The 25,014-nt window shown below is 43.4% G+C and overlaps 1 protein-coding gene across 7 annotated transcripts in view; it reads left to right on the forward strand.

The window, feature by feature from the left end:
• Window positions 1-25,014, forward strand: part of CTNND2 (catenin delta 2) — an 804,920-nt gene that overhangs the window by 479,685 nt on the left and 300,221 nt on the right. For all 7 annotated transcript variants that reach the window (XM_080680431.1, XM_080680434.1, XM_080680433.1 and 4 more), the window contains one exon: window positions 366-921. In XM_080680431.1, the coding sequence (XP_080536557.1) occupies window positions 366-921 (556 nt within the window). The remainder of the gene's footprint in view (window positions 1-365; window positions 922-25,014) is intronic.

Genomic DNA, 25,014 nt, shown 5'->3' on the forward strand with positions numbered 1-25,014 from the left:
AGTAGCTCACGGTGGCCCTGTCGGGTGGCCTTTTAAAATCCTCATGTGACGACTGCGATGCCTCGGCTATTCCAGAAACATCTTAGCTCCGTAAGCAGACTGCTGTCCCATTTACCACACCTGATGCCACTGTCAGCCGCCTTTGATAGTTTTTTTTTTTTTTTTTTTTTTTTCTTTCTTTCTTTCTTTCTGTTGGAGAAACACCTGCCTGACGCTGGAGGGCCGTCGGGATCCCACACTCAGTGGTGCTCTCAGGCGGCAGGGCGCCCCGCGTCCCTCCCTCGCCGGGCGGGGGCCGGGCGGGGCGGGCAGGGCGCCGAGCTTCCCCGGCTAAACGCGCGTGTTCTCTGCTCTCCCGCGCACAGGGCACCACGAGCCGCGCCGGGCACCTGCCGGGGCCCGAGCCCGCGCCTCCGCCGCCGCCGCCGCCGCCGCGGGAGCCGTTCGCGCCCAGCCTGGGCAGCGCCTTCCACCTGCCGGACGCGCCGCCCGCCGCGCTCTACTACTCCAGCTCCACGCTGCCCGCGCCGCCGCGCGGGGGCTCCCCGCTGGCCGGCCCGCAGGGCGGCTCTCCCACCAAGCTGCAGCGCGGAGGCTCGGCCCCCGAGGGCGCCGCCTATGCCGCGCCGCGCGGCTCCTCGCCCAAGCAGTCGCCCAGCCGCCTGGCCAAGTCCTACAGCACCAGCTCGCCCATCAACATCGTCGTGTCCTCGGCCGGCCTGTCCCCGATCCGCGTGACCTCGCCCCCCACCGTGCAGTCCACCATCTCCTCCTCGCCCATCCACCAGCTGAGCTCCACCATCGGCACGTACGCCACCCTGTCGCCCACCAAGCGCCTGGTCCACGCGTCCGACCAGTACAGCAAGCACTCGCAGGAGCTGTATGCCACCGCCACCCTCCAGAGGCCCGGGAGCCTGGCAGGTAAATGGCTCGCTGCCCACCTTCCCTGGCTCCGCCATGGGGGCACCTGGGCACATTGTGGGGTGGCTGGTGTGCAGGATGGAGACATACAGCTGGGTCTGCGCAATACTCAAGCTGGGCCTGTCTGTGGGCCAGGGTCCAGCATCTGTAGGGCGTCCCTAGGCTATGTGAGGATCTAAACGAAAAGATGCTGCTGCTTTTTAAAAAGTAATGCAGTCTCTCAAACTAATTCCTCCCCCATCAGAAGATTTAGACATTCGTAAAACTAAGTCAAATTTAATGAGGAATCATATAGACCTGTTGATTGTATCCAGAAAAAGACCAAAGCAAGTAAAACTCACCATATATATATGATTACCTATAGTGATCTACACTTAGAAGAAAGTATTGGATTTTCCCCAAAGTAGACATTCAGTTTACATTGATTTCAATAGTAGTGAAAAAAGTAACCAATGATGAATTGCCTTGAAATTTTACTACTTGATTATGGCTGGAATTTATTGTATTTTGTCTAAATGTAGTCACTGGGAAAAGTAAAGGACTTCCCCACACCTGTCAGTGAATTTACATGGGGAAAGGGTGACAATAATGAAGTCCCTTGAATTTGTACTTGTTTATTATAGGGAATGAGGGGCTGGGCTGGACGGGGGTTGGGAAAGAAAGCTGCTTTTCCCTGCCCATACAGAGTAGGTAACATGTCTGTGGTTAGTCCTTTTGTCCATCAGAAACCAGGCTGAGCAGGTGACTCTGCTGGTAGCACCATATGTTCAGCTAAACCAGACATGATGATTGAAAAACTAATGTGTTGTATCCCAAACACCTGACAACTCACCTGGGTTTATTGGCAACTCTTTCCTTCTTATGAAAGTACTAGGGACCCAGTGCACGAATTCACGCACCTTGAAAGGAACTGTGGGCTGCGAGGCTGCGGTGGGCACAGGGGCGGGTCTTGGCTCATCCTTCACGCCCCTGCCAGGCCCCTTCTGCCACAGCCCCTGGTCCCCTGTCTGCCAACAGCCCTGCTCCTGCCACCACTGCTCCCATGTGCTGACTGTGCCAGACCTGCTCACACCCACTGACGGGCACAGAGCCATTGGGGCCAGCGCCAGCAGTGGGTGTGAGCAGGGCCTGCGCCGTCAGCAGGTGCGAGTGGCGGTGCTGCCCCATCGCTCCTCAGGAGCAGGGGGAGGTGGAGAAGCAATCAGGGGCTATTGGGACTGGCGCTGGGCGCCAGCAGTGGGTGCGAGTGGCGGTGTTGGCTACAGGTGCAAGCGGGGCTTGCATTGGCAGTGGGTGAGAGAGTCTGCTGCCAGCCCCCATCGCCCCTCAGGAGCAGGGGGAGGTGGAGAAGCCTTGAGGGGCGATCAGAGCCGGCAGCCGCCACTGCACCTGCTGATGGTGCTGAGTGATCGGGGCCAGCGCCAGTGGTGTGAGCGTGACTGGCGCCGGCCGCAGGTGCAAGCGCCAGGCGGGACTGCGGCACGCGGGAGCAAAGAATTTTCAGTAACCACCAGAGGCTTGCCCTGATGACAGCAACCGGCTCCCTGCCTTGGTCTGGCACCCCCACTCATCTGCTCCACCATCCCGCCATGGCCGCTGCTGCCATGTTCTGCGCTCTGCCGCCTGCTGCTGACACCCGCCATGTTCCACGCACTCCCCCTAGAGGCCAGCGCATGTCATAGTGACAGGTTGTTTGGTTGATCGGTTGTTCCACCTTCGGTCTATTTGCATATTAGGGTTTTATATATATAGACTAGAGGCCTGGTTCATGAAATCCATGCACTGGGGAAGAGTCCCTCAGCCCGGCCTGTGCCCTCTCGCAGTCCAGGAGCCCTCACTCCTTACTGCCCACCTGCTCTCTGCTCCTTACCACTCAGCTTACAGCTCCTTAGCGCTGCTGCGGAGGCAGGAGAGGCTCCCGCCACTACCACTGCACTTGCCAGCCATGAGCCCGGCTTCTGGTTGAGCGGCGCTCCCCCTGTGGGAGTGCACTGACCACCAGGGGGCAGCTCCAAGCTTTTGGATTTTCAAGGCTGTGACTTTGTAGATTTGTCACTGATAACTAGGACATGTAAGTATGGAATAGGTAGTGACTTTCACTTTTGAATGAATTAATTCCATAATTATTTATTAAGCACCTCTGATTTACTGGCACTGATTTAGAGCTTAGAGAATAGTGATCAATATCAACCAATATCTCTGAGCTTGTTTCAAATGGAGAAGACAAAATAATCAAGGTAAATATTTGTTTAATATATTTTTATTGATTTCAGAGAAAGGGAGTGGGAGAGAAAGAGATAGAAACATCAATGATGAGAAAGAATCATTTATCTACTGCCTCCTGCATGCCCCCTACTGGGGGTTGAGCCCACAACCCCGGCATGTGCTCAAACCGGGAATCAAACCATGACTTTTTGGTTCATAGGTCAGTACTCAATCACTGAGCCATGTCAGCCAGGCAAGGTAAATATTTTTGATAGAGTGGCTAGGGAAAGCTCTAATTGGAAGGTACTTTGAAGTCAGTAGTGGAGGATGTCTGCGAGCTGGCAATATCAATATCTAGGGGAAGGGCATTCTGAATAAAAGGAACAGACATGCTAGGCTGGTACGTAGGGGCATGTCTGATATGTTTGCAGGACAGCAAGGAGAGTGTATCCAGAGAAATAGGGTAAAGAAATGACATGAGGTCAGTGAACTGACCAGCAAGGAAGGTCTTGTAAGTTTGATGAGGACTTGAGGATGCTGGCTGTGCTAAATCCATGGGAGCCATTGAAGATTTCAGCAGAGGAGTGACATAATCTGACTTAGTGTATATAACAATCACCCTGGGTGCTTGTAGAGAATACACTGTTGGGGGTTAAGGGCAAAAGCATGAATACCAGTTAGGGGTTATGGCAGTAATCTAAGCAAGAAATGATTATGATGTGGGCCAGGATGGTGGCATTGAAGGTTATGAAAAGTCGTGTAATTCTGGGTGTATATGTATGGTAGAGCCTACTGGATTTTATCACATACTAGATGATGATGATAAGAGAAAGAGGACTAAGGCTGTCACTGAACCAACAACCAGAAGAATGGAGTCACCACTGACCGAGACAGGTGTGCTGCAGAGGGATCTGGTTTGGGGACAGTGTTCATAAATATTAAGATTTTGGTTTTGGACATGTGGTACCTATCAGAATCAAAATGCACATGTGAAGTATACAGATGGATGTGCAAGTCAGAGTTCAGGGGAGAACCTCAGGCTGGTGATAAAAATTAGGGATTGGAGTCATCATCAGGTAGATAGTATTTAAGACCAGGAGTCTAGAAGAAATTACCCTGGGAAGTAAGTATGGAGAGAAGAGGTCCAAGGACTGAGCCCTAGTGCCTCCCACAAATGTATAGGTCTCATAGTTGAGAAGGTCAGTGTCATTTGTTAGAAGCCAAAAGAACAGCATGTCACAATAAACTGTCCAGTACATTTAAAAAGTCAAGACAAAGGAAAACTGTTGGCTGACACTGGTTTAGCAGAGTATATTCATTGGCGAGTTTGAATGAGTAGTTTCAGTGAAGGGTAGTGGTGAAATCTTACTGGCAGTAGGGATCCAAGAGAGAATGGGAGGAGAAAAACTAGAGATCAAAAATGTGCATAATGTTTTCAAGAAGTGGTTCTTGTTTAGCTGAAAGTATTTCCAAAAGTGTAGAAGTTCTATTTGAGGATTTTAGGTCATCAGTTATGTGGACACTTAGTGAAGAACACACACCCACACATTCCACTAGACCAGTGGTCAGCAAACTGCGGCTCGCGAGCCACATGCGGCTCTTTGGCCCCTTGAGTGTGGCTCTTCCACAAAATACGACGTGTGGGCGCACATGTACAGTGCGATTGAAACTTCGTGGCCCATGCGCAGAAGTCGGTTTTCGGCTCTCAAAAGAAATTTCAATCGTTGTACTGTTGATATTTGGCTCTGTTGACTAATGAGTTTGCGACCACTGCACTAGACCTTCTTGATGGCCTAGCTTTCTAAAGTCCTGCCAGTGATCTCAGAGTTCCACCTCTGTGGAAAACAGCACACTTCAGAATCAACCTAGAACAGTATAATTTCTCAGATGTTAAGTCATCAGACTCCAAAGATCTCTTAGAATTTTTTCTTCCTTTCTTTAGATTGTCTCTTTTCATCCTATAGTGATGCCTTCGTGGAAACCCAGCTCTGCCTTTCTGTTGGAGGCCCCTAACCCAGTGGTCGGCAAACTCATTAGTCAACAGAGCCAAATATCAACAGTACAACGATTGAAATTTCTTTTGAGAGCCAAATTTTTTAAACTTAAACTTCTTCTAACGCCACTTCTTCAAAATAGACTCGCCCAGGCCGTGGTATTTTGTGGAAGAGCCACACTCAAGGGGCCAAAGAGCCGCATGTGGCTCGCGAGCCGCGGTTTGCCAACCACTGCCCTAACCTTAGGTGCATTACTTGCCTGCTTAAAATTGTTCCTTTATCTATGTTTTTACAATAATATGTATCTCACAATGTCAGACATATATAAGGAAATACATATAAAATTCTAGTACATTGGCCAGCTCAATAAAAGATAACTCCTATTACTTAATAATACCTGCCATACTAACTTGGATGTGCAAGGAAGAGGTCATTTGTTTTTGTTTCAGACACAAAGCAGGTCCTTTGAGTCCCCAAACATGTCAGTGTCTGTGTTGGGCATACAAAGATGAGTGAAGGATAACCCTTGCCCTCAAGAGACCTAGTTGGTAATGGATATAAGAACAGACGGTTTGAACTCCAGTGCTCGGGTGAGACAGGTGGTTACTATGGGAACATGCTAGAGGAGCCTGTTATAGTGGGGATCAGATCTGTGCTGCAAATGCTTCCTTAGTGCGGTGGCTCCAGGGCTAAGCACTATCAGTGGAACTAGTACGAAAAGGTAGTTGGAGCAAAGTCAAAGAGTAGAGAAGGGGTGTGATGAAGGGTGCGGTGGAAAGGTGTAGGGGTGACCAGCAGATCAGGCTTCCTTGAGGCAGAAATGAGTGATGGGCTTGGGGGTGGAGATACGGAAGGAGATGAGTGGTAAAGGGTTTATAGTTTCACCCTTCCAACAGAGGACTGACCTGATCATATTAGAAACTTCTTTCTGGGGGCTATGCGGAGAAGGGATTTTCAGTGAAAAAATAGGCAGGGAAATACCTAGGTAGGCATTTGAAGAGTCCTTCCCTGCTCCCAGATCTAGTTATTAAAACTTTCACCCATTTATTTTGAAATGTGACAATTCAAAAATTATCACTCATAAATAGTACAGGAAGAAGAAGGCTAGATAAATGTCATAAGTAGTTTTAACATTTTTCTCCTGACAAATAGGTTGTTTAATTTTATTGTTTATAAATTACAAGTTAAATGTATTCATTTTATTCACAATGAATAAAATTAGGTAAAAAAATAATTGCAATATAAAGCATTTGCAAATGCCAGGCATTGTGCCAGAAGCTTAGCAAACTGTATCTCATGTTGTCTCCAGTAACTTAATGTACAGTTTTCACCCCTATTGTACAGATTCAAAAACTGAGACTGATTGGTGATAAGTTTCTTGCCCAAAGTTATGTGTCTGGATCACAGAAATGTGATTTCAACCTAGATTACTTTGAGTCCATCTTCTCTATATCTTAAATATACATGATATGTGGGTAGAAAGTATATTTTGTGTTATTGAAGAAAAACACCAAGAATGTAAAAATGCAATATACGTTTTTAACTTTTGTAAATGACTAGTGATTTTAAAGAAAAGCAAAAGTTTGCCTACCATATGGCAACCTTGCTAATTAAAATGAGGTTAACAGGCTTTCATCATTCTATCGAATATAACTTAACAGTACCAATTTTTGTTCACTTCTGTAAGAAAAATAGCATGATCCTTTCCTTTTCTGGCTTAGAGCAAAATTAATCCCATTAAAAATAGAAATCTGAGTTATAAATATGCATTAAAGTTAAGTCAAACATCGCAAGCGTATTTTGAGGCAAACATGAAATGGATTAAATGTAGATTTGTACATTTAATGATTGCAAAGAAAATTGACCTAATATGGAGAGGAATTTAGTCAAGGCGTGTCCACCTTGTTCCCCAGCCAGATGGACATAAAACTCAGTATTTTCAGTGGATCACACATTATAAACTCCAAATTTCACATATTTGCAGATTTCAGACTTGCTAGTGCTGCCAGGTGCACCTGTTATAAGAAAGAAAAAGGGAAAAAATAAAAAGCCTAATCCTAGAATAAAGCTTTGCGATCTCTGGTGGCAGGTTCTCAAAGGAAACATGAAGTCTCCCCGGATAATGAGCCAGTTTATTTAACACACAGCACTTGAGATATGGTCAGAATGCAACATGATATGTGGCTTCCACTCCTCCTTTACATTGAATTTCCTGAAGGTGAAATTTGCCTGCAGGGCACAAATGCGTGATCAGTTCTGGTGAACCTCCTGCTCACCCAGAAGTAAAAAAGAAAATAAAATAAAGTCATAGTTCAGACCTGCTAATTAGAATGTGATCAACCAGTGAAATCAATCCACACTTTAATCTTCTTTCCAAGGTTGTTAAAAAAGCTGACTCTCCACCAGAATTTCTGGGTCTTTTGAAGCTAGACCCCTCCCCCAACCTCAGAAGCTCTATGGCATTGCACAGAGGCCATGCCTCTTAGCCCCAGCTCCTTCCCCCTGTGCTCTTGCTCTGGGAGCCAAACCCAGCCATCCTGTAGATCAACAAGCTTGAGAAGTGCAGATCTATTCCCATACATGGACCCTTTCCTGCTTCCACCATCAAAGTGAACATTCCTTCAGCCTTTTGCCCCCTAAATTCTGGGATCCCATTTTATAGCAGAGAACCCTCCTCCAAGTGGTCTCATGGAACCCCCCTATCTCCAGGCTCTCCCTACCGAGAGCATGGATACTGCGATCTCTTCGGCACTCCTCCTCTGAACCTGCTGACTGCTGTCTAACAGCCTCCATCTGCTCAGCGACCCAGCACTCCCAGAAACGGTGACCAGGCATTCCTTTGTAGTCACTTTACACAGCATCTCATGCCCAGTTATATTGGTATCTGATTTGTGTCCAGTTGTGTTTTGGTCAGACTGCAGCAGCGAAAGGCTGTTTTTAACATCCAGTTACTGTAAGCTGGTGGCTGCTTCTGAAACTCAATATTTGGGATGCTAGGTGGTCCCAAAGGCCTTCCTGATGTCTTTCTTTTTTGTTGATTCACAGAAATTAATACCTCCCCTTCCCTGTCTACCATATGGCAACCTTGCTAATTAAAATGAGGTTAACAGGCTTTCTTTTGTCCGGTGTTTTAATTTGGTAGAAAAATGGTATTTTTATGTAGAACTCAACCAAAGCTTTTGCAATATTATTGATACTTATATGATATTGATTATGCTTAACTAGGAAATGTAAATTTAAAAATGAAACTATCTTGGACAAGAGTTCAAGATGGCATAGTATGACCACTCATGTTCCCTCTGTCTCAGACATCTTCCCTATGTCTCAGACCCCTTGAAAAATAACATACAGGATTGCAACCAAGAATGATATCACAAAAAAGACAAGAACACAGAGGCCTGAGGCCAGGGGGTGAGTGTCACCGACAAGCCTTTTTAGGAACTTTCTAGAAAGCAAAGTAGATAGGAGTGGTAAGCAATTAAAAATGTCCAAGTTTCTCTCAAGAATCTGCTCTGCCAGCACAGCGGAGGTGGACTTGCTGTCTTCAGTGAATTCTTGGACAGGCTCAAGGGTCAGAGTTGAGCTGAGGGACTGGGAGAGAAGAGAGGCCTCAAGATGAAGGGATCCATTGAAAGTCAGGGCTCCAGGCATTTCTAAGTTGGCTGCCTCCTCCCACTCATGTCCCCTCTTTCCTACCAAGATGTTGCCATGTAGCCCATGCCTATTCCAAGGCAAAGAACAGGGGTTGACTATTGAAGAAACTGAACAAACTGTCTGAGAAAGTAGACTTTGGTTATGGTTGCCCATGGCCTACTACATACCGTTCTGTGGGCAGTGAGCTGGCAGGTGGCTCAGGACTGCCCCTGACCTTCTCTTTCAGAAGGAAAGTGCCAGCCTGGATGTCCCACCCTCCAGTCCCAAATTCTCCCTCAGGGACACATAATGGGAAACATTTGCATTTAGAAATGGTAACACTTCTCTTTGGATTGTAGCACAAGAAGAAGCTACCTCCGGATTTTCTTTCTCAAAAAATGATACATTATAGTAGGGATTATTGAGGAATTCAGGAGAATTAGAAGCCTGAAAAAAAAATAGAAAAAATGAACTGTGCCTCAGCAGAAATAGAGATAATTAACAGAATAAAAGAGATTAAAAGAAACAAGCAATAAGTTTAGGTTAAGTACTAAGAAGGATTTAAGACAATCTTGTGTTTATTAAGTAAGAACTAGATGATATGTAAAAGGATCAAATAACAAGAAAATCTAGGCCACAAAAATAACAAGAAAATCTAGGCCACAAAACTACCCAAATTAAAGATTTTATAGAAGGACTGGGAAATAGTCAAGGAAATCACTGGGAAGAGAGAACATAAAGGGGAAAAGACAGAAAATATCAGAATAATGCAGTAAGCCTTGCAGGACAAATCCAGGAGATCTAACATTACTAGCGTCACAGAAAGAGACTGGAGAGAAACAAGTTATCAATGAAGTAATATGGTAAAATTCCTCAGAGCTGAGGGACCTGTGCCTTCATAGGAAATACCCTATTCTTGGGATAAAAAGTAATTCATAGTCTACATCACGAAATTTGAAAGCACCAACATAAGAATACCCTAGCACCCTTGGGAAAAAATAAAACAGATGCCACCTGACTTGCAGTAGTGATACTACATGATAAAGAACAACCCAGTGATGCTTTCAGAATTCTGGGGTAAAATAACTTTCAACCCAAAATCTATATGTAGCCAAATTATCCATCATCATAAAGGGAGGACCAAATAATTTCAGATTCACAAATATTCATAAAATCTATCTCCTGTGTATCCTTCCCTAGAAAGTTACAACACTTGATGTCTTCTAGCTATATAAGGGCATGAAACGAGAAACATGGTACCCAGGACACAATGAACATGACTAGAATGAAGTCCCAGGGCAATGAAGAGAAGGCCCAGAGCGGAAAAAATGGACAGATACATAGGAATACAGATACTTGGCAGTAGGCTCGCAAGTAAGGAAAGGTGGGACTCAACACAAAAAGTCCACGGTCATGAATGTAGGCATAAGTCTGAAAGAATCTAGGTCATTTTAATATCTAAGGGCAGAATAATTAAAATAATGAGTAGGAATAATGAAATTAATTGCGGATGAAGAAGAAAGAATTGTGTTGCATTCCACTGAGTTCAACAAATATAGGAGACTGTGATTAAGAGCATGGACCTAGGAACTAGACAGACATGGGACTTAGGAACTAGACAGACAATATTTCTAAGAGTAATGTCCAAGACTTTACTGCCTATGTTTTCTTCTAGGAGTTTGATGGTTTCACATCTTATATTTAAGTACTTAATCTATTTTGAGTTTATTCTTGTATATCGCATAAGAAGGTGGTCTAGTTTCTTTTTTTTTTTTCTTTTTTGCATGTATCTATCCAATTTCCCCAGCACCATTTATTGAATAGACTGTCCTTGTCCCATTGTATGTTCTTGCTTCCTTTGTCAATGATTGACCTCATAGGTGTTGGTTTATTTCTGGCCTTCCTATTTGCTTCCATTGATATATGTATCAGTTTTCATGCCAGTCTTATGCTGCTTTTGATTACTATAGCCTTGTAGTATAGTTTGATATCAGATAGTGTGATACCACCCACTTTGTTCTTATTTTTCAAGATTTCTTTTGCTATTTGGTGTCTTTTGTGTTTCCATACGAATATTTAGATTATTTGTTCTGATTTTGTGAAATGTGCCATTGGTATTTTGATGAGAATTGCATTGAATCTATAGATTTTTTTGGGTGGTATAGACATTTAAATTTTGTTAATTCTTCCTATATATGGGTACAGTATATGATTCTATTTATTAGCATCTTCTTCAATTTCTTTCTTTAGTGTATCATAATCTTCTGAGTATAGGTCTTTTATCTCCTTAGTTAAATGTATTCCTTGGTATTTTATATTTTTGATGCAGTTGTAAATGGGATTTTTTCTTAGTTTTCCTTTCTTATAGTTTATTATTGGTGTACAAAAATGCAACTAATTTCTGAATATTAATTTTCTATCCTGAGGCTTTTAAACATTTTTTAAATTTTTATCAAAGTAACCTGGGATTATGTGGAGACCACCTGTTTTAGCAGATGTACAAATAACCTTAAATAATTAATAACTTAAAATTTCTCAAAATGGAGTTAATTTGCAACCAAGCCTACATTAGAATCTTTCCTATCTTTAACCAAGGTTCATCTTGTAATTTTTATTACAAAATTATTTGTCATATATTTAGTCCATATTTTATATCATACATATGTGTAGATAAATAGGTAGGTAGATAGAGATGTAGATACAGGGTGGGGCAAAAGTAGGTTTACAGTTGTTCATATGGAAAATAATACAATAATTAACAAATAATAATACAAGAATAAACTGTTTTGCATACTTACAATTGTAAACCTACTTTTGCCCCACCATGTATGTGTGTGTGTGCGTGCGCACACTCACGCATTTTCTATGGAATAACTAAAGTGAAAAGTCTAAAATCTATGAAGGCTAATCACAAATGGATCAATTTGCATTTATTTTGCTGTGTATTAATTAGCAAAGCACTAACTGCATTTGACACAAAGAAGGTATCCTGAATTTTCCTATAATCAAAAGAGGCAGGGCATTTGAATAAGTGGGCACATGGGCTCCCCAAGGGCAGCTGAGACCCCTGCATGTTTCAGAACTCCTCACCACTCCTCTAGTAGATAGTCAACAAATATTTCTGACTGACTATTGTGAAGTAGCTGGTGGATGAAGTGTTATATAACCCTGAGAACCGCAAGTCACCTGTAGTACAGGGAGAAGCATGGACACAGAAGGTCCAGGTTCTCCCCAAAGTGATTAAAACATTAAAAAGTTACCAACAGCTACCATGAAGACTTGGCTCAGTGGGTATTGAAAATCTGTAAGGTAAAGTGTCTTTTCCCTCACCTCTGAGATTCTCAGTTCTTTGGAAACTGGCTTCTTACATGTTTTAGGTCTGAGTTGTAGTACTAATAGAGGCCTACACAGAGGTCCATGGGCTATCATAGGCTCACCTGTAGAATTAGCAGCTCGCTTTAATGCAGTGCTAGCGATTATAAAGAAGTTAGTAAATTTAGAGAACATAAAACAGATGATGCCTATTCTATAGTGTTTGTACCCTGAGCACCTGCCCAGGGACAGGCAGTTAAAGACTTGGTAGCAAAGGGTACCCAAAGAAAACCATTGATGATTTTGACCCAGTGGACTTGGTGATCCCTCAAATGACTGCTTGCTATGTAAATATGTTCAAACAGACTCAATAGTGTTGATTATTCCTGTTTGGCTTGCTAGACAGTACCTGGCCCATGCGTGTTGTCATTACAGAGAAGAGCCCACACTTAACCTCAAATGATATCTGATATCTCCTGATGTTTCTGCCTTGATCCTTAGTTCTCCTGGAATGGACTGGCAACATGTTAAAGAAATCAAAACCTCCCTCAGAAGATAAGCTTCTTTTTAATAATTGATGTAGAAAAGGGAAGTCAGTATGTATTTCTCTTTAGAATGAAAGTACACACACACACACACACACACACATTCATTCAGATATGATGTCAGAAGCAGGTAATACCACAGTCCCCTCCATGATTGAGTAAGTTAGTTGGTTGTTGACATGGTCACAAACAGCCTGCTTTACTTGGACAACCTTCTAGCAAAGCTGTAGGGTTTGTTTTGCACTGGAAGGGTCAACAGAAATTGTTTTATGTACGAGAAAAGCATCACTAGCATCAATACCATACCAGTTCAACTGGTGGTTTACTAGTAACTTCTTTGGATGAAGACAACAGAAGAAAAATGGGATAGGAGAATTATAACTACACCAGTGGCCCGGTGCACGAAATTCGTGCACTTAGGCGGGGGGAGAGGGGGGCCAGCCTGGCCTGTGCCCTGTCACAGTGTGGAAGCCCCGCGATCTATCACCCCAAAGAGGTAGGCCCTGCCCACCCATCCGGGGCTCCTCGATGGATTGCCCCAAACATGTAGGCTGGAGCCACGGACCCCCAGGCCTCCGTACCACACAGGGACCCACCATACGTGCCTCCCTCGTGCCGTGCAAAGGAGGCCGGGACCCCCAGGCCTCTGTGCTGCACGGGGACCCACCAACCCTGCCTCCTCCCCACTGCATGGAGCCGCAGGACCCCCAGGCCTGGCCGCGCATGGAACTGGGAGGAGGCAGTACTCCCAGGCAGGCTTCGTGCCGTGCATGCAGTGTCAAGCCAAGCCCTGCCCACCTGTGCGCACCCACTGTGCGCGCAGCTATTTTGTGATGGCGTGAAGGCATCACGTGTGAGGGTGTGACAACTACTTAGCCTTTTATTAGTAAGGATTTGGTGCATTGTATGAAGAAATTATGTTTTAATAAATATAGCTGGTATTCAAATAATAATTATATATAATTCAGTTACTGACTAGATTCTAAAACACACACACACACACACACACATACACACTCAAATATTAAAGCTTTAACCAGAAAAAAATCAAGGAAAACTTTTAGTCCTCCCAGAGCTGTTTATTATACAGCATAATTCCTCTCTTCTCAAATTCCTTTTTATTTGCTAAGTATTGTGTTGAATAAAAGAATAAAAATTTAATAAAGTGCTGATATAAAGAATTTATAAAATGTAAATAGAGAGAACGACTAATCTCTGAAGCAGTTTATTTGCCATTTCCCCCTATAAATTATACTCAGGGTTAATGGTGTCTTTTTCTTCTGAAATTACCACCAAGGCCATGGTGTGGGTGTTGGTGAAATATATAAAGCAGTAGAAAAATGAGACAGGGAGAATACTTTTTAAGTTTGCATTTTAGAAGCTAAATGTCTAATTTTTGAAAATTAGATCTTTATATTAGCTATATGTATATATTAGATATATGCAGCCTATCCTATCTAATAAAAGAGTAATATGCAAATTAACCATCACTCTGCTACACCCACAAGCCACGCCCACCAGCCAATCAGGAGCGAGATGGTAAATTAACTCAACCAAAATGGCTGTGGCCATGGAGTGAGCAGGAGGCTTGAGTTGCCCCTGGCAATGGAGGAAGCCAAGCTTCCACAGCCCTGGCCTGCCTTGGCATCCACTCCAGGCTACAAAGTTTCAATTATAGAAGATAAATAAATCCCAACAAAAATGGCTGCGGCCATGGAGCAAGCAGGAGGCTTGGCTCCACTCAAGGCTACAAAGTTTCAATTGTAGAAGATAAATAAACCCCAGATACCAGGGCCTCTGCTTGGGTCATCTGGGGTGTGTGGCCACCCTGCAAACCACCACAGGCCCCTCACCCAGGCTGCCCGATGCCCCAAGGGAACCCCCACCCTGATCCGGGACACCCTTCAGGGCAAACTAACAGGCCCCCACCTGTGCACCAGGCCTCTATCCTATCTAATAAAAGAGTAATATGCAAATTGTCCATCACTCCAACACACAAGATGGCTGTCCCCATGTGGTCAAAGATCCCCATGTGGACACAAGATGGCCGCCACAAGATGGCCAGCAGGGGAGGGCAGTTGGGAGGAACCAGGCCTGCAAGGGTGGGCAGTTGGGAGGAACTAGGCCTGCAAGGGAGGGCAGTTAGGGGTGACCAGGCCAGCAGAGGAGGGAAGTTGGAGGCGACCAGGCCTGCAGGGGAGGGCAGTTGGGGGGGACCAGGCCTTCAGGGGAGGGCAGTTGGGGGTGACCAGGCCTGCAGGGGAGGGCAGTTAGTGGCAAACAGGCTGGCAGGAGAGCAGTTAGGCATCAATCAGGCTGGCAGGGGAGTGGTTAGGCGGTGATCAGGATGACAGGCAAAAGTGGTTAGGGGCAATCAGTAAGGCAGGCAGGCAAGCATTTGGGAACCAGCAGTCCTGGATTGTGAGAGGGATGTCCGACTGCCTGTTTAGGCCTGATCCCTATCGGGCCTAAACAGGCAGTCGGACATCTCTCGAGGGGTTCCAAATTGGAGAGGGTACAGGTTGGGCTGAGGGACACATCCCCCCATGCACGAATTTCGTACACCAGACCTCTAGTCTATAATATATCTGATTCAATCTGAGTAAAAAGGCCTGTGTTTATGATGCTGAAATGCAAAACATCTTAGTTCACATATTTTTCAAAGTCCTTGAATCTATATATGGAGAAAACGGCATACTGAAGCTTACTTTAATCTGATAAAACCCTTCTCCTTGTCCAACATTAACAATATCATCTATGCCCTATGATGGGCAAAAACCACATAAACACGAATGAAAACTGAGCTTCAGTTCCTACAGCAGACAGAGCCTCTGAAAGCAGCATTGGGACTTCTGGTGCCTTGAAGAGGAAGCCTGTCTTTCTATCAGTGGAAACCTGTCTGTCTATCCTGCTATGCATATATATATATTAGAAAGATGGGTCAGGAGCACCTTGTTCTGGATGCTTTCCATGGAAATATCCACAATTAGCCTTAGCAAATAAAATAGCTCTGGAAGTCAGACTCCAGATGTAGTGTTCCTGTATTTCACTGATGGGTTGAGGACATTGAGAAGCAGCTCCTGAGAAATCAAATGGCAGTCATTTAATTTAATCCACCTTATTGATAAAGAAGAGTCTCTGTGTGAATATGAGACTGGCCTTTAAAAACTCTGAAAAATAATTAATAAAGCACCAAGTCATGGATTGCTCTGCTCCGGTCTTTGACTGGGACAGTAAGAAAATGGCCTGAGCCAAACTCCTGGTTCCTTCCACCCAGGAAGCTGCTGCCACAGCTGCTCCCAGGGAGGAGCCGGGTTTGGGAGCAACTTTTAAATAGGAGGCCCCTCCCAGTTAAAATTAACACTCACAGATTAAACTTTCTTACAAGCTTATGTCAAAAGGGTTTAATTACAAGTCTAAAATCAAATTAGGTTGCCCTTCTGTATGAAATGATATTACAGTTCAAAATTGACCCCCCCCCCTCCAATTTCTGACTCTGCTTAGTGTCAGCTGAGGATTTGGGGTGCCTGGGTAGAGTGTTTCTGGGTGTCCTTTCACCAGCCTCCTCAGGACTGTCTCTCACTTGAGCGGTTGTGGTGCCACTGAAGTTATCTATAGAATGACTCCTAAGAGTTCACAGAACACATGATTGTCACTGCAATGACCCCACCCTCCACTGATAGAGAAAATCAGACATTGCCCGAGAACTTGTTAAAAATGCAGACCCTTCCCCCAACCCGCTGAGTCAGAACCTGAATTTTAATCAGGGGAATCAGATGCAAATGGCATTTTGAGAAACACCAGAATTCATGGTAGCATATTCAGAGCTACTCTTTACCTCCCCTGCCATAGGAAACCACAGGTGGGTAGTGGGCACAAGGCACCGAACCACCCCAGTTTACCCAGTGCATTTCCCTAGTGCCAGTACCATCTTAGACAAGCAGGTTCCGCAGGCTCTTCTTTAACTCAGAGCCGTCCCTGAATGCTGACACAGCACACCCTTCACCGCAGCATAGGTGCAGGGTTCCATGACCTTTGACTGAAAACAAAAATGGAAATGGCGCATCCTAAGAATGCAGATAGCAGACTCCACAGAGCTCATTAGACTCCATTACCACTGTCTCATCACTTTCCACATGCCTGCCTGTCACAAAAGGAGCTGAACAAAAGAAGCCTGTTTTTCTAACAGCCTGGGGAGAAATGCTTGTGGTTAGAAAATAAAAGAACAAGGGGTGCCTGCTTTTATAAAGGACTAGAGGCCCAGTGTATGAAATTCATGCATGGTGGATGTGTCCCTCAGCCCAGCCTGCACCCTCTCCAATCTGGGACCCCTCAAGAGATGTCTGACTGCCCGTTTAGGCCCGATCTCACAATCCAGGACAGCTGGCTTCCAACTGCTCACCTGCCTGCCTTCCTGATTGCCCCTAACCACTTCTGCCTGCCAGCCTGATCACCCCCTAACCACTCCCCTGCCAGCCTGATTGCCACTAACTGCCCTCCCCTACAGGCCTGGTCACCCCCAACTGCCCTCCCCTGCAGGCCTGGTCCCCCCCTACCAACTGCTCTCCCCTGTAGGCCTGGGTCCCCTCCAACTGCCCTTCCCTGCAGGCCCAGTTGCCCCCAACTTCTCTCCTCTGCTGGCCTGGTCACCCCTAACTGCCTTCCCCTGCTGGCCTGATCGCCCACAGCTGCCATCCCTTGCAGGCCTGGTTCCTCCCAACTGCCCTCCCCTGCTGGCCATCTTGTGGCGGCCATCTTGTGTCCACATGGGGGCAGGATCTTTGACCACATGGGGGCAGCCATCTTGTGTGTTGGAGTGATGGTCAGTTTGCATATTACTCTTTTATTAGATAGGCTAGAGGCCTGGTGCACGGGTGGAGGCCGGCTGGTTTGCCCTGAAGGGTGTCCCAGATCAGGATGGGGGTTCCCTTGGGGCGTGAGGCAGCCTGGGCGAGGGGCCTGTGGTGGTTTGCAGGCCTGCCACACACCCCCGATGACCCAAGCGGAGGCCCTGGTATCTGGGCTTTATTTATCTCCTATAATTGAAACTTTGTAGCCTTGAGCAGAGGCCAGGGCAGGCCAGGGCAGGCAGGAAGCTTGGCTTCCTCCATTGCCAGGGGCAACCCAAGCCTCCTTCTCTCTTCAGCTCTGTGGCTGCTGCCATTTTTCTTGGGATTTATTTATCTTCTATAATTGAAACTTTGTAGCCTTGAGTGGAGGACAGGGCTGGCCAGGGTGGGTGGGAAGCTTGGCTTCCTTCATTGCTGGGGGCAACCCAAGCCTCCTGCTTTCTCCAGCTCCGTGGCTGCGCCATATTTGTTGGGTTAATTTCATACTCACTCCTGATTGGCTGGTGGGCATGGCTTGTGGGCATAGTGGAGGTAAGGTCAATTTGCATGTTTCTCTTTTATTAGATAGGATAAGGTCACGTGGGCACCCTTACTGCTGCATCCAGACCAATGACTTTGGCCTTTAAATTTTTCTTACTGCAAAGTACGTGACTCTCAATATAGAGTACATTATTCATGTGGTAATAGGTGTGGCGAAGCTTCATAATTACAATAAGTTATGTGGGAAATGTCATCAAGAAAGTTCAGGAACAATTCCTTCTTTTTTCGTCATTTGTCAGATACTGTGTGAGCATGCAAGTTACTTGTGATAGCAGCAAAGCTGTATTTCCTTAGTATAGTACATGAGAATCTGGGATTTATAAAATAGATGAAACAGGAGGGCAGGTTTTGCCTTCCAAAACAAACTTGTAGATTATTTTATATCATCAGATGGCCTGTCACATGAAATTATTAGGCTTCACTGCAGTTTTACCATTGAATACATATGAACAAATCATCTCCCTACTGCACATCAGTCTGAAATATAGCTCACAGCCTGTATGGAAAATGTGTCCATGTATTTTAACACTTATAACAATATGAGATAAGATATCAAACTGATTTAATGAATTAATGGTCACTTGCAAATGAAATTTAGTTCATGGACTTGAGTCAGGATACATAGGAAATAATTTAAGACTAAAATTAAGTTCTGAATTAACATAGGTGTAGGATGTCGATTTTGGAATTTTGATTTGAGTCAAAAGCAAAAATATCAAGAAGAAAACAAGTAACTTTTTATTGTGGAGAGGTATTCCTCAGATCCAATATGTGATAGCTGCCTCTCTCAGCAATTAGCACACATTTATGATATAATCACATTAACCAAAATTGTTATATTTTGTATTTCTGAAAGTGCTTATTTGTTGATGTAATATTTCCCCCTCAATTTTAATGAAACCATATATAAAACTACATATTTTAAGAGGCACAAAATAACTATTCAAAGCCATAAACATCACAGAAGGAAGGCGACCTACCTGCACAGGTCATGCTTCCTGGACACGTTGCTTAGTGATGGGCAGGGACCATACCCCTGAAATCAGCAAGGCTTTAGCAAGGGGAAGAGTTATAGCAGGGGTTTGTGAGGGGGAAATCTGCTTCTTTTCTAGGCCCTGCACTTTTCTATAAAAGTTCTATTTTGCCCTTCAAACATGTAATTGTGTTAATAAATATCAGTGTGCAATTTTTTAAAAAACCGAACTCCTAGCATTTACTTTGTACTTACCTTCATAGCACAGGAAATGTATAGCTCTTCTTCCGAAGACAGCTCTTTATCTCAGAAATGAGAGCGCTTATCTCTGGCGCCTGTTCACAGAGGCCTCTGTCTGCTGGCTCTGCTGGCTCACCCTGACCACCCTGGCATTTGGGCCCTTCTTTCCTCCTTCCATTTCTATGCAAATGAGCATTTGAAACTGGCTCCCAAATTTGACATGAAGAGATCAATGGCATTTTTTTTTAAGAAACTTATATTGATATTTCTAAGTGAAAGCATGTAAAAATTTATTTTTTTGCATGCAAAGCAAGTTAATTTGCATTAAATTAGGGAGTCATCAATTATATAGTATAGAGATAAAAAAATGTGAATGGGTCATTATGAAAAATGGAACAAATTTGTTTCATTCTATTAAGTAATTTGGCTTAACATAGTAGTAAATGACATTATTTGAAGAAATCAAGAAGTCATAAATTGAGGGTTATAACACATTATTTATTTATTTTAACTATGCCTGTCTCCTATCTCTCTATATAATTATGAGGTATGGGGGTGCCCATTAAACACACAGTGCCACTCCCCACTCAGGTGGCCTGAGTCCAGTTCTTTTGGAGGTTGTGTTCAGGAGTCACCATTTCAAAGAGTCCCCCAGAATATTCTTTGGGGAATAAACAAAGATTTGAGAATTAATCATATTCTCAGGAAAGAGAAGTCTAATGCGTGTGTGTGTGTGTGTGTGTGTGTGTGTGTGTATTTGAGCTGAATCTTTAGTCATGAAATTCTCATGAGTTTATGTGTGATCTTCTGTTGAATATTTCAAATCCTTTTGATAAAAATGTAGTTACTGTATTGTGACATTTTGAGTTAAGAAAATATCTGTTCAGTTCTTACCGTCAACTCAGTATGAACTTATTTCTTTTACAACACGGTGTGGATTAAATAGGTCCTAATAAAAGCACTTCTATAAATATTACGAAATGAATCTCAACAGAGGGCCTTTGCTCTGGCTACTAGTTCTCTCTGGCTGAGAAGTAGGCATCATGCTGCTATGACTCCTTCTCTGGTCCTATGAAGTTTTCTGCTGAAATGTCAGATGCTCAGAAAGAACCTCTTGACACCACTATCAAAGCAATATACCCCCAACACTTTGTCTCCTCTCCCCTACCCTACTTAATTTTGCTTCAGCCTCTATGTCTATACCTACCTAAATGTGATCTCTTACTTATTTCCAAGGCCAGAGACCTGGTCTGTCTTAAGCACCTTGGTGTCCCCAACTCCTAGAAGTTGCCTGAACACTCAGTAAATATGTGTTGAATGAATGAAAATATAGGTCAATAGAGATTAACTGGTACATATAAGTGATACAAGCAATATCTAGCATATAGACACTCATTTGCAAATCAATCTAAAAAATGATAAATGTTGCTTGTCAGATGCAAACAGAGCCTGTTGGATTCGCTGAGCCAGTGAAAATGTGGTGTTGAGGATGAGACAAGCAAGGCAGTGAAAGATACTGCAGCCTTTTCAGCTTCTTAATTGTTTTCCATGTCAACAACTCCCTACAAGTCTGTTGCTGGCTTCCTACTAGATTAGCAAATGTTTGTTTGTCCCTAATTTGCAGGTTTAATTTATGCCATACCCCTTTCTAAAAGGATTCTGCCTTTTCTTGGTCATTTTAATATATCTTTCCCTTTTGGACTTAATTCATCCCTGCATTCTTTGCAATTATCCATTACAAAGCAACCCTGATGTTGTTCCTTGAAGATCAACAATAAACTGTATGATTTACATTTTGCAATATTTTACAAAATTATCAAAATTTTTGTCACATATTTCCAAGTTAAATCTCTGTTTTGTTTTTGATATTTTGAAGGTTTTTGTTAAGAAGTGCTCGCTTTTCTCCCAATCAAAGGATGCATTTTCATGAGATAACATAATTTGACTCTGAGGTTGAATGACATGGGAATACCCATCGTAGGCTGTTTTCACAAATATCCGTTTTCAGACATGATCACTCTCATCTTGATCCTCCCACTATTTCATTCCATTCAAATGCATGCATTACTATCTGTATTTTTACACTGGAGGAAACCTGGGCTCAGAGAGGTTTCCTTGATTCACCCAACTGGTTAGACACAGACAAGTTTCCCTTGATTCACCCAACTGGTTAGACACAGATCTGGAGCCCAAATTATGTCTTCTTATTTCAGGTTATTTGGGCAAAATTTACTCAAGAAATAGCAGTAGACATACTACTTTTGATGCAATTTATTTTTACTTCAAACAGTTGAACATCATACATCCACATTCATAATGCCACCTTTCATGTGTAGAACTTGATGTTGAGCCATGATCTCTAGCTTCTACATAGGACTTGCTCATGTAAATGGTGGTGCTGGTGTGACGATGCCTACACAGAAGCAGGGGATATCAGAGGTCTAGTGTCCTCCCCAGTGGTCCATTCTTCCCACCCCTCTGAGCCCCTGGAGCTTGTACCTCCCTCACTGCCACAGGATTGAACCCTCCTTCCCGCTCCCCTCCCACCACCAGTGCCACAGCAAATGGCCAGGAGTGAGCAGGTGATAGAAGTTTTATGACCAAAGGTAGCTCTTGTACAACAGCTGTCCTGGGCCTGGTCCTACATCAATTTTCAGATTCTCCCCTGTCCTCCAGGGCTCCTGGACCTGCAGGAGGCGTGACCCTCACAGAGCACCCTCCTCAGTCACAACCTTTCTTAGCCTGCAAACCGACCATGCATGTTCCAGATGTGGACCCTCAAACCCATTAATTTCAAAATCACATTACAGATGAAAATTACCAGTGCCTTAGCTCTCTAGATCCAGATTTTGTCTTGTGAAGAGAAGTAGGAAAAGTAAAATGATATGACAGCATTGAAAGGTGGACATTGGGTAGGTAAGCGTTGTTGAGAAAATTGGTCGTAAAGCGCTCTGTAGACACAGGTGTGATACCTGCATGACCTCTGCCTGCAATGGTGGGGAGCCCTTTGCTATGGTTGGTCTGGCCTGTGGGGTCTGCTTTCCTTTTCTCTCTGGCCACTCGTGTTTCCCTGCACCTTGTCATGCTGTGGTTCTGAACCCTCATCTCAGTTAAGGTGAGGATCTCGGAATTGCTCTTCATTGCCCTGAACATCTGTGACATTTTGGACAAAGTCCGTTTCTCCAGCATTTTTCCTTGCTATGATAACATCTTTTCGGTTCCTGTCAAAGACACAAATGCTTACTAATAGTATCCTGAGTCCAGAATGCTGAGGACTTGTTGTCAAATAGACCATAATGGTGAAAGAAACTACTGCTAAAGAAAAGTACATTTTCTTTGGATCAGCAAATATATTCACCACCTCGTGAACTTTTGCAGCATATTCCCAGAAGAGGTTGCGTGAGAATTTTTTTCTTGGAATTACCCAGAATAAAATAGGTTTTGTTAGTGTGGGTCTTACTTGAGCCTGAATGGTAGAAAACATGAATTCCTGAACTTGCACCTTTAGCCTTTCACTCCCTGTCTCCCTTCTGTCTCCTAGGTCTCTCTGTTTCTCTTGCCAATAACTGTGCCCACCCATGAGCAATTGAGAGGATCACAATGGATAGAAAGGAGTATGAACAAGGCTCCTTTTAGAAAGCCTTATCTCATTCAGTGCTATGCATAATGCTTAAGGATGCAAATGGATTTTGCACAAATGTTTCCACAGGGAAACACTGTGAACTTTGAGTTTTATCAAGAAAATGCTAATAAAAATATAGTATGTTGTTCAAATATTTAATAATTCTACTATTATATTATTTCTTACTGTCAGCATATAGTAATCGTGATATCCACAAAGGTGGACTTTATTGTAAAATTCGTGTCCCTTGGTCATTGATTTCTGATTCATTGTATGCAAATAAAAATGTCCTAATGCCCAGTAAATGCTCTTACTAAGAGGATTTTCACACACGCCCTCAGATTATATCACCACTTAAAAGGTCAGCAGGTGCTTTTATTGCACACCTTTAGATGTTTTCAGAGGCTTAGAATAAAGAACAATGATAAAATTACATCTCTAACTCTACTAGTGATGGATAACACACTTATTTAACTATAAAACATTTAGGCATATTAACCCTTGAACAACACAGATTTGAAATGTACGGGTCCACTTATATGCAGCTTTTTTAATCTTGTAAACAGACAACATAAACTTACAGTATCGATAAAAGCAATACTGTAAATGTATTTTCTCTTCTGATTTTCTTCATATTTCTTCTCTAGTTTACTTTATTGTAAGAATACAATATATAATACATGAAAACATGCAAAATATGTGTCAATTAACTATTTATGTTATTCGTAAGGCTTCTGGTCAGCATTAGGCTACCAGTAGTTAAATTTTGGGAAGTCAGAAGTTACACAGGGATTTTTGACTGTGTGACAGTTAGTGCCTCTGACCCATGGGTTGTTCACTGGTCAATTGCAATGAATGTTTTCTTGCTTTTAGACTTGTAAGTTTTTGGCAATATTACTAAAACTTCCAAGTAGTACGAAGAATTGACAGCAGGAACGCAAGGATTATCATACTTAAAATATATTCTTGGAAAATATCAAAATGAGATAATATTCAGTGTGATGTTGGCATGTGATCAATGAGAGGCAAAGAACATAATTATGCAAAGCAGTTATTTTGGACCTATCATTCATCTGCATGCTATCTGAATCAGGATCGAAATAATTACTAGCAAAGGGAAAGGTAAGGAACTTGCCTTTCCTCAAAACAGTCAGTGATTTTAATTATCCCTAAATTCATAGAAGTCTTAGCACTGCTCCAATCATTTGGAAATCCTGTTTTCTGTTTGTTTGATTGTTTTATTTACGGCACCCTGTGTAAAATATATATTAGGAAAACATTTATTGCCAATTTAAAAACATTTGAATGGCTTTTTTCTCAAGTATACTAGATAAGAATATTGAATCCTTGTGGTTAAGGAATCCTCAGGAAGCAGGTTTTAAGGTGGCCCCCAGTGAAGGATTTGGACCAGAGGAACAGAGGTAAAACTGTCCACAAACACCTCCAAAATCAAGGAATTGCAACACCCTGTTGCTGTAGGTTTGAATGGGGAGCTCAGAATTGGGGCTGTTCAAAGGCAGATGACAGTTAAACCCCAGTGTGACATGTGGGTATTAGCTTTGGAGATTTAGACTAAGCATCTTGCCTAACATCAGCTGCAGCCTCATTTGGCTCTTGTGTGTTCTCTGCTCACCTCATTAGATAGCCATTTATCCTTGATGCCCCACGCCCTTCATTGTCCCTAGGTGTCCTTTACTTCATCTTCCTCGATGGAGATGATTCTCCTGACACTCGGTCGCTGTGATTCTGACTGGACCTCCAACGAAATACTGGCTCTCAATCAACGTCCCCTTTACCTTGTGTCAACTCAACCGCTTAGCCCGCATAAAACTTTATTTGCCAATGTGCAGAGGTTCACAGCATGGCTTCCAAGCCACACCTCTTCCCATACATGGCAAGGAAATGAAACATACAATGATTTACAACTACTATAAGGCGAGTGATGTGTAGCCTCCATTTATAAATTAAACCAGCTATTTGTATCTTCTTCAGAGCAAGGTGCACTAAGCTTCAATTTAGAGGGTGAGGATAAAGCAAAATATAACTTAAAAACATTCTTTAAAAAATCTGCTTCTCTTAGAGACTTACGTTGTTGTAAGTCTGAACATTTTGGTTCATTCGTTGTCCAGGGAAAAACTGCTGATGGGAACAAATTTGGGTTCACTTTTCAGAAACAACA

This window comes from Plecotus auritus (assembly GCF_963455305.1).
Source record: "Plecotus auritus genome assembly, chromosome: 7".
Lineage (NCBI taxonomy): Eukaryota > Metazoa > Chordata > Mammalia > Chiroptera > Vespertilionidae > Plecotus > Plecotus auritus.